The sequence below is a fragment of the Puma concolor genome, chromosome B1 (genome assembly GCF_028749965.1).
Source record: "Puma concolor isolate L17-30 chromosome B1, mPumCon1.1.hap2, whole genome shotgun sequence".
Lineage (NCBI taxonomy): Eukaryota > Metazoa > Chordata > Mammalia > Carnivora > Felidae > Puma > Puma concolor.
The window spans coordinates 21,522,824-21,536,384 of NC_141670.1; the positions used below are offsets into that span (position 1 = coordinate 21,522,824).

Here is a 13,561-nt window from a genome sequence, read left to right on the forward strand (position 1 = left end):
GACCTGCAGGCAATACAGATTCGTGAATTGTGTAGTCCCTGTATGGTGGGTAAGGATCTCGTTCATGATTAATACCGTAGGTTACTGAAGCATCCATAGAAACAGGTATGTTTCCCCCACTTCTCCCCGCCAACTCATGTTACCAAGTGTATATACCATTTACACTTGTGAACGTGTTGCTTTTTAAAAAGATAAAATTTCTACCAGTTAGCATTAATGCTCTGGCTACTCAAAAACTGTTGGCGAATTTTAGACTATGTACAGTGGGCCAGCAGCTCTCAACATCTCTGCCTTGGGCTGACCTGATGGCCAGCATTTCATGAGGGACACCCTCTCCAGGAATGAAGCCTGCCTCATGGGCAAAACGGGATTCACAATTCCCAGACCACCAACTTTCCTGCTGGCCATAAAAGGACAAGGCAGTTAAAAACTGTTACAGTGACCTTGGTATGGACCTCACAGATACCTCTGGAGACTTTCAAATCTGGATGTTTACAAGGGCATACATATACAGGCTTCTCTGGAATCACACTTTCATAAAAAATCACCTGCTAGGAAAACTGTATGCTGATCCTCAAAAAACAAACAAACAAAAATTAAACTACCATATAATCCAACATTACATTTCTGGGTGTATACCCAGAAGAACTGATCTCAGGGACTTGAACAGGTATTTACTTGCACACCCATGTTCAAAGCAGCATTGTTCAGAATAGCCGCAAGGTGGAAACAACCTAAATATTCATCAACCAATGAATGGATAAATAAAACGTGGTCTATACATACAATGCAATATTACTGATCCTTAAAGAAGAATAAAATCCTGACACACGCTGCGACACGGATGAACCTTGAAGACATTATGCTTAAGTGAAATAAACAGACACGAAAGAACAAATACGTGATCCCACTTATGTAAGTTACCTAGAAGAGTCAAATTCATAGAGACAAAAAGTAGAATGATGGTTGCCAGGAGCCAAGGGGAGAATGGGGACTTATTGCTTCATGGAGACAGAGTTTCAGTTGGAGAAGATGAAAAAAACGCTGGAGATGGATGGTGATGGCGGCCCAGCCATGTGCATGCACTTAATGCCACTGAACAGCACACTTAAAACTGTTAAAATGGCAGGGGCGCCTGGGTGGCGCAGTCGGTTAAGCGTCCGACTTCAGCCAGGTCACGATCTCGCAGTCCGTGAGTTCGAGCCCCGCGTCGGGCTCTGGGCTGATGGCTCAGAGCCTGGAGCCTGTTTCCGATTCTGTGTCTCCCTCTCTCTCTGCCCCTCCCCCGTTCATGCTCTGTCTCTCTCTGTCCCAAAAAATAAATAAACGTTGAAAAAAAAAATTAAAAATTAAAAAAAAAAAAAAAAAAACTGTTAAAATGGCAGATGGCGGGGCACCTGGGTGGCTCAGTCGGTTAAGCGTCCGACTTCGGCTCAGGTCATGATCTCACGGCTCGTGAGTTCGAGCCCCACGTCGGGCTCTGTGCTGACAGCTCAGAGCCTGGAGTCTGCTTCGGATTCTGTGTCTCCTTCTCTCTCTGCCCCTCTCCTGCTCATGCTCTCTCTCTCTCAAAAATAAACAAACATTTAAAAAACAAATAAAATAAAATGTCAGATGGCTACAATAGTACATTTATTACGTTATAAATATTTATTTAACATATATATATTTAAAAAAAATTTTTAAGCTTATTTATTTATAAGAACAGGGGAGGGGCTGAGAGAGAGAGAGAGAGAGAGAGAGAGAGAGAGAGAGAGAGAGAATCCCAAGCAGACGAGGGGTTCAATCTCACAAACAAAGACGAGGGGTGAGATCATGACCTGAGCCAAGATCGAATTGGACTCAACCTACTAGCCACCCAGGAGCTCCTGAGTTATATATATTTCACCACAATAAAAACTTTCAAAGAATCACTTGCTCTAGAGCCTATACTCAAACTGAGAAATTAAGGTAATATCCAACTCGAGCTAAAGTTTTCTTTCTCACTTCTGGCTGTTTCCACAATTAAGGGTTTTTGTTCTTTAATCTTTTCAGAAAAAGGAACCTCAGAAGTGGTAAATAGAGAACTCTGCTGAGACGTAGATGTCTGGCTAGGCATTTCCAGTGAAATGCTTCATTCATGAGCCTTCCCAGATGCTCAGTGCTTGGGATTCAAAAGAATGTCTGGGCAAAATTACAAATTCCACTCCTTCTTGACCTTCTCAGTCAATAGGAAGTGGATGAAACTGTGAATGAAAATCCAAGGACCTCAAGGGTCGTGGACATCCACTTCATACACATATCGGTCTTGGACTGTTAGCCTTAACTCAAAGTTAAATTACATGCAGCATACTCTGTTCAACAAGGGCGAGCGCAGGGGAAGGAGGAGTTGAAACATTTAGAAGATCTTCCTTTTTTTAATCTAAAAGGGATAAAAAAAAATGTCAGCACGTCACGGGGAGATTTCAGTCATCTGAAAACTATTAAAACAGAGTCTGAGTGCTTCGAGCAAAATGCATTTCACTTTTCAGTGATTATTTTAACTAGTGCTAATATTTTATATGTTCTAAATTATTTCTAATTGCTCTTTTAAATTTTCAAATGGATTCTACAATTAGTTTTATCAAAATCCTTATTACAGATGATTACACTTCAATATCCAGAAAGGGGGGAAAAAAAGGTATTTGATTGTTGAATTTGTGTCTTAGTTTGCGAGGGATGCTGTAGCAAAGTGCTGCTGACTGGGTGGCTTAAACAATAAAACATTTATTTTCTCACAGTGCTGGAAGCCAGAAATCTGAGATCAAGATGTCAGCAGGCTGGGTCTCCTCCGAGGTCTGGCTCCTTGGCTTGTAGACAGCCATCTTCCCCCTGCATCTTCACATGGTCTTTCCTGTGTACCTGTGTCCAAACTTCCTCCAAGGAGTATTAGAACTCATCCTAATGACCTAATTTTAACTTAACTACGTCTTTAAAGGCTCTCTCTCCAAACAAAGTCAGATTCTGAGTTACAGAGGGTTAGGGTTTCAACATGAATTTGGGGGGAGTGAGGGAGGGAATTCAGCCCATAACTTGAAACCATAAAAATATTACAAAGCTGTTTATGAACATCTGAGTGATCAAATAATAAAAAGGTAAAAGAGATAATACTCTCATAAAGGATTCACGTTCTTTGATGCCTAAAATGTCTACCGGGCTCACAAAAGGCTCAAATAAACACGTTTAATTTGTCTCCTTTCATTTGAGCAAAAGTAAGTATCGAATACTATTGTCTACAATCCTCTGTGTCAGGGAGACATTGTTAGGGCGCTCATTAAATTTTCTGTGGATTATCTACATATAATAAGAAAGTTAAGCTTGCCTAATAGAGTAAAGCCTTCTTAAAATTTGGATTGAATAATTTCAGATTTCCCAGCAATCCACACCCTGGTATATAGGTTTCTTTTTGATAAACTTTTAAAATTTGGGGTCTTCAGAGTAGAGTCAGTAATACATTCAAAATAGAAATTCAATATCCACATTATTAAATTCTCAGTTCTTATTATATGTGACATGTATTTGTTGATTCCTACCTCCTCTGTAAGACCCCTTTCCCCCTCCCTCTCCTCCCTTCCCCCCTCCCCCAAGCTTCTCCTTCTCAGTCAGTCTTCTTTGCTGGGTCCTACTCCTCTCCTGAACTCTCAGTGTTTTGTCTCTACTCACTTTCCATTTATTACCCCGGGTGGGACAAATGTATCCAGTGTTAACTCTTCGAATCCATTTATATGCTGAAGATTCCCAAATGTATTCCTCCAGTCCAGACTTTCTCCTAAATGCCAAAGTCACAAATCCAAATGCTCACTCCACATCCCTTTCAATGTCAACATACCTACCACTGGTCTAAGATCACCTCCTTCTACCTGCAACTTTTCCATCTCAGCTGACTGCCATCCTTGAGGCTCTTTAGCCCCCAAACACTGGAATCCTATTCACTCTTTTTTTTTCCACAACTCAGGTAAATAGGTCTGGAAATTCTGTGGTTACCACTTTGAAAATACATCCACTACCCCATCATGGTCTGATATACTTACTATTTTTTCTCACCTGGACTGATGAAGTAGTCTACTTGTTACACAGCACTAGGAACGATCTTTAAACATAAGTCAGAGTACGTCACTGGAGTACTCAACATCCTGCAATGGATCACTTCTCTCACCCCAAAATCTTCCCAGTGGTCTGCGGGGCCCTATATAATCTCTGCCTTTTCCACACCCCTTCGACCTTGTCACCTACGTCCCTTGCCCCGTTCCCTCCACTCCAGCCAAAATGATCTCCTTATTCCTCCTCTAACTGCTTGCAGTCTCCTGTCTTAGGGCTTTCAGCTGGACTGTTCCATCTCCCTGAGATGCATTTCTTCCTCACACCAGCATGGTTCAATCCCTCAGCATCTCTAGGTTATTGCTCAAATTTCATGAGCGCCCTTCCCCCACTGCTACCATATTTAAAACGTGAATCTTCCACTGGCATTCCCAATCCTCTTTGCCTTGCTTTTTGTCATGACACTTAGGTCTTAGAAGCTACTTACTTAGGTTTCTTATTTGTTCTCCCTACCCCTGCAACTAGAATGTTAACTTTAAGAGCAGCAAATATTTTTGAATGAATGAATAAATTAAAAGGGCATTCTTTAAATCATGGATGGTTGAAATGTACTCAATTCTTGGATTTGGTAATTATTTGCTAAACGCACGTTTGGGGGGGCCTATAATGAATCCCTACTCCCTACCCCCTTCCAACTGACATCCTGCTCTCAGTTCTTAGCTCTTAGTATGTCCTAGTCCTGGAATAGGTGACATTTCATTAAAAATATGCTATGATCCAAGCCTGATTAAGGCAAACCGGTCTCTCTCCTTCACCCCTTCACATTCACTGACCTCCCTAGAGATGCCCTCGATAATCATTGGTCGTAGTTAAGTACATAAATCTCTTACTGTCTTTCTTCCTAAAACATGTCATATGGACTTGCCTACTTAGAAATAAATTCGATCACAGATTAGCCCCTGAAGTTTGGAGCAGGCTTATGACTTCCAGTTTGCAGCTCATAATAGAAATGTCTTACCTTGTCTGTAAGTGGTATCAGGTGTCTCTCATGACACCTTGACATCAGCTGTTTTGCGGCAGGCTGCTTTTCCCATTTGTACCCCCAAAGCGAATAACATGTGCAGTAGAGAGACTATATTTTAAGGCACACCATCTTTCATATCCCTACAAATTTGGTGAGAAGCCACACTTCAGATTCATCTACCTACAACTTTGAGATGACTCTTGGGCCCCCAAAAAGATCAGGGACAGACTCCTGTCTGAATTTTAAGACACCTCATTTGAAACACACCCTTCAAATACGGTGAAAATCCAATGTTTACATAATGCAACTAACACAGAGGCAGAAATTTGATTTTTTTCTCTCTATAAGAAAATACATAACCATGACAAAGCATTTTAGTTTTCCAAATTTCACTGAATTATAATCCAATAAGCCTATAAAGTTCTTGGAAATACATGAACTGCTTTTTACAAGGATTATATCTATCATAAGATGATCATGAAGACAAAGTGCCTTAAAACTGCTGCATTCTTTGGATATTGGTTTTAAAGGACATTTAAAGAACAAGGTTTTTTTGTTTACTGGTGTTTATTTTGCTGATGCACTCCTCTGGAGCACTCCTCTGCTCCTGTAGGGTGGCAATGCTCGTGGATAAATCCAGAGAGGTCAAATTAAGTATAACAGGAATGCTTAATTTACACTTCACAGGAGGGGAAATTTCGGGATGCCGCGGAGAAATACTGACAAAGAAATAAAACTCAATCATCTATAAAAGCCCTTCTCTGTCATTTGCATTTTTAAAATGTAATCACCAACATGTCTAAAATGAACTGCCATCAAGCACGCATTTCAGAGTGCAGAGAAGCGCTAAATGATAAATGCGGCATGTAGTTTTCGCTGAAGAGTGCCTCCAAATAAAAATGGATTTTGTAACATTTCTGGCACTAATATTGATAATTGAATTTAAAAGTCGCAGCCAGATGAAAAGTCAAGTGAGGGAAAATGCTACACAAACGTTTCACAATGTGACATAATTCTGAAAGGAACAATTTCAAGCAATCGTGGTTTGTTACTTTACTGCTACCATATGCTTCTTAAGAAATCAGGTCACCTACCTCCTCCCTGCTGCCCTCGCCCCACCCCCTGCCCTGCAAATTCCACCTTTTTGCACTCTCAGCTTTGACTGAGATAAAAATTAAGATCTTACGATAAATTACCCTTAAGGGAATTGAAAGATATTTCAACGATTTTTCTAACGAACTATGAAAGAAATTAATTCAATTTTGTCCTACTTTTATTATTAGTTCCCTGTGGTACCTCTAAGTGGTAATATAAAATCATCGGGTTCCACATCATACTGAGACTGTCTTTCCAAACGATCCTTCTTTGGAAAACTGTTTTTCCAACAGAGAACATTAAGGATCTCTGCCATGTTCTAATATATCATTCTGCAAGTTAGTATTTCTACAGTCATGACAAACAGTGCTGGGGTCTCAGGGGACTCATGAACTCACCACTTCCTAGAGAAAAGGAGGCTGAGGGATGTGATACAGTCATCAAAATACATGAAAGCAGCACTATAAATTATAAAATGTAAGTCCTGCTTCCATCACGAAAAAGCACAATTTCCCATCAAGACAAAAAAGTAAAAGCAAACAAAAACATTCATGAGAATTTTCTCACTGAGAACTCATCCACGTTCATTTCTGGGATATGTGACTTTTTTTTTTTTTTTTTTTTTTTTGGTCTTCCTGGCACTTCTTCCTACCATGGAAGCCAGAAAGATCAAACACCTGCTCTTGCTGAACCCTGCTGCCCGGGACACGGACACAACAACCTCAGCTCGGCCAGCCGATGCTCCTGGAATCATCTTTACAGAGTCCTAGGGAGCGGTGGTGGTAGTTCCTGCACTCCTTGAGGGCAGGCCACCAGGACGGCGGCTCCCACCAAAGGCCATTCCTCTGGTACGATGTCAGCTTCGCTTCACCCACCTGTTCTTGGGCTTTGCCTATTTTCTAAGCTAGTTTCTACAGTCTTTCCATCAATGGAAAGGAGTTGTTTTCAGGAAGTTCTCTGCTTCCTCAGGTTCATCCACCACATCACATGCCCTGAGCTGGGAGCACAGTAAAAGCTGCCCAGGCATCAGGTAGGAAAGAACGGAGCTGAAAGAGCCACATAGTTCATAGCAGGAGCAGGAACTGCTGGTCGTAATTCTACTCTGAGATATTTACATGTGGTCAGATTCATAATATAATTAGAAATTCATTACTACCGAATGCTCTCCATCAGCTCTTTTTTTTTACCTACTTTATTGATTATTCGTTCATGCTGGCCCAGCAACCAATTCGTAGGCTCACAGGAGCAGGGAATTTTGTTTTCCATTTCTGCTTTCCTACCTCTTGGCTAGGGGGGTGGCATTCTGAAATGGAATAACCCCTCTCCTTCTGCCCAAGCCAGACAGAAGTGTTCAGGGTTCCCCACCCCTGCCCCGAGGTACTTTTTTTCCTAGCTATTAGGAAAAGATCTCCATTAAGTTTTCCTCTAAATCACCTCCGTAGGGGAAAGGGCCTGGCACATAACACAATTCAATAATGCTTCTGAATGAACCCTACTCAAACCCCTCTGACGCTGACTTCTTTCTAATGTTGCGGAAATGTTCCATCTCTAGAGACGATTAATTGCCGTGATTTAAGAAAGCATCCCTTTAGCTTTTGTTTAATTACTGGAAACACTGGAGCACGTATTTAATTTAACGGCATGGGTGACATTCTCAGTAAGCACTCAACAGTAAACTTTCTACAACAAGCCTTAGTTTAAATTGACTTTTTACTGCTGAATCCTATTCTTTGACTCATTTACATTATGCAATTGTGTGTTTATACATTAAAAATGGATAGAATAAGACTTATTAAAAATCACAAAGAGATCAATTCATCCAACAATTATGGAGCACCTCTACATGCTAATCACCACGATGACTGTGGTCTCTATCATACAAGACATGTTCTCTCTAACAATATTTAATAGCAAGCAGTAATGCTGCGTCACTGAATACATCAAAAGAAAAAGAATTTTCTGACACACCAAATGGAACCAAGAAGGCATTAAGCAGAGTCTTCTTTTCTCCTACCTTCCCAGGGACCATTTATATGAAAGTCAAATGGTAGCACCGATCAAGAATTTGGAACATACATATTTGATTTTAGATTTGAAGAAATGTTGAGTTTTTAATCCCTCTTTCCTATAATTTAAAATCTTCAAATGATTTGAGATGCCCAAGAAGTCACACACCTGATATTACTGCATCATTATTGTCAGAGAAATAGTTTCTGAGTGATTTATGCATTAAATATTTACATCAGTTTTCTACAGATGTACCCTCTGTGTCCTTTAAAGCTATTTTAGTAATTATAGATGGTAACACTTGTATTCACAAGATCATCTACCTGTAGTTTTTTCAAAAAAAAGCTTTAGTGTCCTGTAATTTTTTTCAAATGATAGTTTACCAAAAACAAGACCACACTTCTATCTCTGTGTGGCTCAAATTCAACTCATGATGGAAGGTAATTTAGAGCCCCGTTCAGTCTCCATCCTTGAGCTTGCAATGACCTTGAATTAATGGTCGACCATAGCTTGAGTATCCAAGTATTAGATTTTATATATTCTCTCCTTAAGGATGCTTGTTTAAAAGAAGGAAAACATGATTGTGTATCTCTCACACTGATCTCTAAGTATGCAGACTAATTCATCTGATTCTTGTACATCTTCAATAATCACTGTGGAATATAAGAGAATGCAATCATTTCTGAGGATTGCTTATTAATCAAGACTTGCAAAACAGTGAGTAAGCCCCCAATATCCTAATGGGCTCACTTCTTAACAAACTCCAGACTAAGCAATCTCCTGCCTAAGGGCCAAGTCTAGCCAGCCAACTATTTTTGTAAACAAACTTTCATTGGAACAGTCATACCCACTTGTGAAGGTGTTGTCTGAGGCGGCCTTTTTGCTGCAACAGCAGAGTTGAGCAGTTGTAACTATCTGGCCCAAACTATACATCATTCTAAAAATCTGAAACCATTTTGTAAAGGCTGTTGGCTCACGTTCAGCTGTGTTAACTCTTATTAAACGACAACAAAGTTTAACAGAGTTGCTAAATAACTCTAGAGAGATCTGGTGGGGGGTTTGAAGGGAAAGCGAGACATTTTAACATTCGTACCAGGGCGGCTGAAGTCACAGCTGACACCTTCATTGGTTAATTTGGAGAAAGGACACAGAGCTCAAACATTTACCTTCACCTACAGATGCCGGAGGGAGGGGGTTGGCCTAGATAATCTCTAAGCTATTCAAGCTTCATGATTGCTTCAAATGACTTAAGTAAAGCCATAAGCAAACTCAGAACCATGAGTACACAACTGAATAATAAATGTTTCATGGCACCTGCCTGAAGTGACAGCAGGGAAGTAATACATTTTAGAAAAATGGAAACCAGGATGGCTAAAAGAGGGTATGTGGAAGTTTCTCGTACTCTTCCTGAAGCTTTTCTGTAAGTTTGCAATTGTAACAAAAAGGTATAAAGATAGTTAAAACCAATTTTGCATGGTTGCACTTAAAAGGGAAATTTTCTGTTACCCTCCTCAACAAGCGAAGTTAACACAATAACTGCCAGAATGGTTTTGTAAAACATACAAAGCATGTCCGGTACGTCCATGGAACCACGCAGGGCTGAGGCTGCGGACCACCCTTATTCCAATTCTGCATCCTACATTTTACCCTTGGTACCTGTCTTACTTTATGGAAGATGAGCTAACTAAAACCAAAGGGATCAAAATACAAAATAGACACAAAAGAAGCCGAGGTGGAGAGAACAGTAGGAAAGAGAGGGAAGGAAAGAGGAAGCAATACTGTGAATAAAAGATCCTAGTTAATCAACAAACTATATCAACACGTTCCGACTGTTCACAAGTATTAGCAGACCTCTTTGATGTTTTCTTTGGCAGAATAGGAAGGAAACTTACTGAGAACCCTTGACTCATACAATATAAATACATCCTATGTACTTTATATGTGCATATTCCAAGAAGAGATAGGACTTTAATTTTATAAAATACAAACATCACGCTAACTGAACAAGTGCCTAGAGAGCCACACACATTCACATTGTTAAATATAGAAACTAACTGTAATGAGAATCATTATCTCCGGTTTCCAAGGATACCAAGATAAGCACTACTCCTAAATTGCAGTTCATTCAGCAAAGGGCACAGAGCAATTTATATTCAGGGTCATCCTCAGCTGACAGCAGATGTAAAAGGGGGACTAGGGTAAATCAGCCGGTTTATATTATTCTATTCTGTTGCCTACTCCGGTTTCCAGTTACCACCCCCCTCTGGTCCCAACCCTGGCCAATGTTTTCTAGGTGAAATTTGGAAAATCTGATTGTAAATATCAACTTCCCACAGGAGAAGAACCCACAAAAGGCAGGGCAGTCTGAGATGTGATTAATACCCGGGGATGGGGGTGAGGAAGGCTGGAATTCCCACTTGCTTTGTTTATGGAAAGGAGAGGAGGCTGGTTTTGTGTGTCTGTCTCACCAGTCGTCACCCTTCCCAGTGCCTCTAAAGGAACTGTACAGTTAATTTCAACTTCCCACTCAACCAAGGCTGTGTATCCAAGCTATTAGAGCTTACCACTCCTAAGCTGCCATAGTTTCTAGAAGGAAATTCACCTTCAATATGTTCTGTCTTCTAGACTCCACAATGTAGACTTTCCTATGATTACTATTTTTGTTTCTATAGTAACAAAAATATAAAAACTACTTTCTTTTTTTTTTTTTTTTTTTTTTTAATTTTTTTTTTTTTTTCAACGTTTATTTATTTTTGGGACAGAGAGAGACAGAGCATGAACGGGGGAGGGGCAGAGAGAGAGGGAGACACAGAATCGGAAACAGGCTCCAGGCTCTGAGCCATCAGCCCAGAGCCCGACGCGGGGCTCAAACTCACGGAGTGCGAGATCGTGACCTGGCTGAAGTCGGACGCTTAACCGACTGCGCCACCCAGGCGCCCCTAAAAACTACTTTCTGACAACCTCAGAGATATGGCCTCGGCATCATTTCTTTGTTTATTCAAGACCATTTATTGATTGCTTTCAACATGACAGGCATCGTACTCGGGCAGACAGGCAGTGACAAGCGATGATAGGAAACTTCACTTGGATCACCTGGGAAATAATCACAGGCCATGTCATGTAGGCAGTTTAAAAAGAGGGATTCTCCCTCTTAGTCAAATTTTCACTTACTACCATGGTGATATAGATTTCATGGACATTTTAGATTTATCTTAAACTATCAGAAAGTATATATAAAAATCTGATCCCAACGTAACTATGATTTTTTCATCTATTCTTCCCCTATTACCTATCTATCCAATACGGTAAGACTTCCCATGTAGCACTTGAGCCAGGACGGAGGTAGCTACAAGGAGAGAAAAGGTCTGCCTGCCTTCATAGGCTTCCTGCTGATGGATAGGACACAGTGGATCAGGCTAAGCTTCTTAGCTTAATGTGATGATGGAGGGAAATATGCGCCTGTTTTTTGTTGCTGTTGTTTCTTACATGTTTTATTTATTTTTGAAGGAGAGGGAGACAGAGCATGAGCAGGAGAGGGGCAGAGAGAGAGGGAGACACAGAATTCGAAGCAGGCTCCAGGCTCTGAGCTGTCAGCACAGAGCCCGACGAGGGGCTCCAACCCACACACTGGGAGATCATGATCTGAGTCAAAGTTAGACACTAAACCAACTGAGCCACCCCGGACCCTCCTTTAAAAAAAAAACAAAAAAAAAACAACTTTTTTTTTTTACTACTCAACCCTTTTAAAAAAAAGATCCACTTCTTTTGTACTGAAATCGTTTTCACACTCAATACATAATAGTATCACATTTAAAAACTACGAAATGGGCAGTTAGTCTCAATTCTCTTAAAAGTTGTGTCAGTCATTATTTTGGTATACTATCGTGACACCTATTTCTTACAAGGAGCAACATTTTGAGGTAAGATGGCTTCAGACAAGATTCTATGACTCTTGAAAGTTCTGAAATGCTTTAAGTTGATAAGGTCGAATTAAACAGGCCACTATTTAACCTTTCTCCTTGTCCCACCAGAAGCTAGAGCTCTGTATGACAAAAACGTAGGCACTTTCTCTGGTGAAACGACAAACACAAAAAAGCATTCACAAGTCCCCGGCAGAAAGGTCATCCTCTTTCAATACCTTTTCTGATCGCACAGACCAGCTTTCACAAACCTCTGAAGGCAGAAGCCCGCTCACGGCTATGACTGTAACGTCTAAACTACGGTCTTGCGTATTGCACACGTCTTGGAGAATACTTTCTGATGGCTCGCCCGCCTTCAGCCTCCTGAGGACTAGAAAGTGTACAACTGGCAATCCCCAAATCATAAAAGCAAAAACAAACGACAAAAACAAACACCCAAAAGCCCCTGAGAGCTGTCACAATTTTTTTTTTTTTTTTAAGTGGATTAAGGACAACCAGGAAAGGACAGCTCTGACACCCGAGGCCGAGGCCACCATCCCCCGCGCGGGTCTGGCGCAGCCCGAATCCTGGGCCCAGCCGGGAGCCCTCCAGCCTCCAGCGCAGCCTCCGCGGGCCTCACCTCTCGGCGGAGGCTGCTGGCAGCGGGCACCGCCGTTCTCCCTGGTGCGGTCCCGCCGAGGTAGGGGGGTGTGGCTGGGGTGGCCGCGGCTAGCGGAAGGCGGAGGGGCGGCTCGGCTGCGGAGTAGAGGTGACACCGTAACCGGAGTTGTAAGGGGGAGGCGAGGGGAGCGGGAGCGGAGCGAGGCTGCCCGGAGGCTGGCTTCGGCCGCCGTGGCAGCGCCGGGGTGGGGGCCGCGGGGGCGCACGGGGGTCTCGGGGTGCAGAGAGTGTCAGCGCCGCTGGGTGCGTCGGGGTCCCGACGTCCCGGGACGGTCGAGGTGGCCGCGTTGCGGGCGGAGGGCGCGCGGGGAGGCCGCCCACAGGTCGGCGTCCTCCCTCCGGGGACCCGCGGGGTGGGCCGGGGGCGGCGGGGGTCCGTGCGGGCGCGGCGCGCACTCACCTATGCACAGCTGGATGGCGTAGGCGTAGTAGGACCAGCCGAGCAGCAGGCTGATGAACACCACCGGGATCCAGTAGAGCACCCGCCGGCACCGCCGCCTGACGCTGCCCGGGCCCGAGGGCGCCATCTTCCAGCCGCATCCACCTGCCCAGCTCCGCCGCCGCCGCCGCCCGCGGGCCTGGCTCCGGGGCGGGCTGGCCGCGCCCCGCGCTCCCGGCGGGACGGGCCCGGGGGCGGCGGCCGGTTGCGCTGCGGCCACTGCCGCCGCCGTGGCGCTAAGTCCCCATCCCGCAGCCCCGAGCCAGCGCCGCGGACTCCCGGCTCCTCAGCCCGGGTGGAGGCGGAGGCAGCGAGAGGAGGGCGAGGAGGAGGAGGAGGAGGAGGAGAAGGTGGAGGAGG

General features: G+C 43.2%; 1 protein-coding gene across 1 annotated transcript in view; it reads right to left on the bottom strand.

Moving 5' to 3' along the window:
- The window catches only part of ZDHHC2 (zDHHC palmitoyltransferase 2), a 70,854-nt gene extending 57,325 nt beyond the window's left edge, over positions 1 to 13,529 (bottom strand). The window contains exon 1 of the mRNA XM_086703280.1: positions 13,163 to 13,529. Within this exon, the coding sequence (XP_086559406.1) occupies positions 13,163 to 13,289 (127 nt within the window). The 5' untranslated portion in view covers positions 13,290 to 13,529. The remainder of the gene's footprint in view (positions 1 to 13,162) is intronic.
- Positions 13,530 to 13,561: the final 32 nt, after the last annotated feature.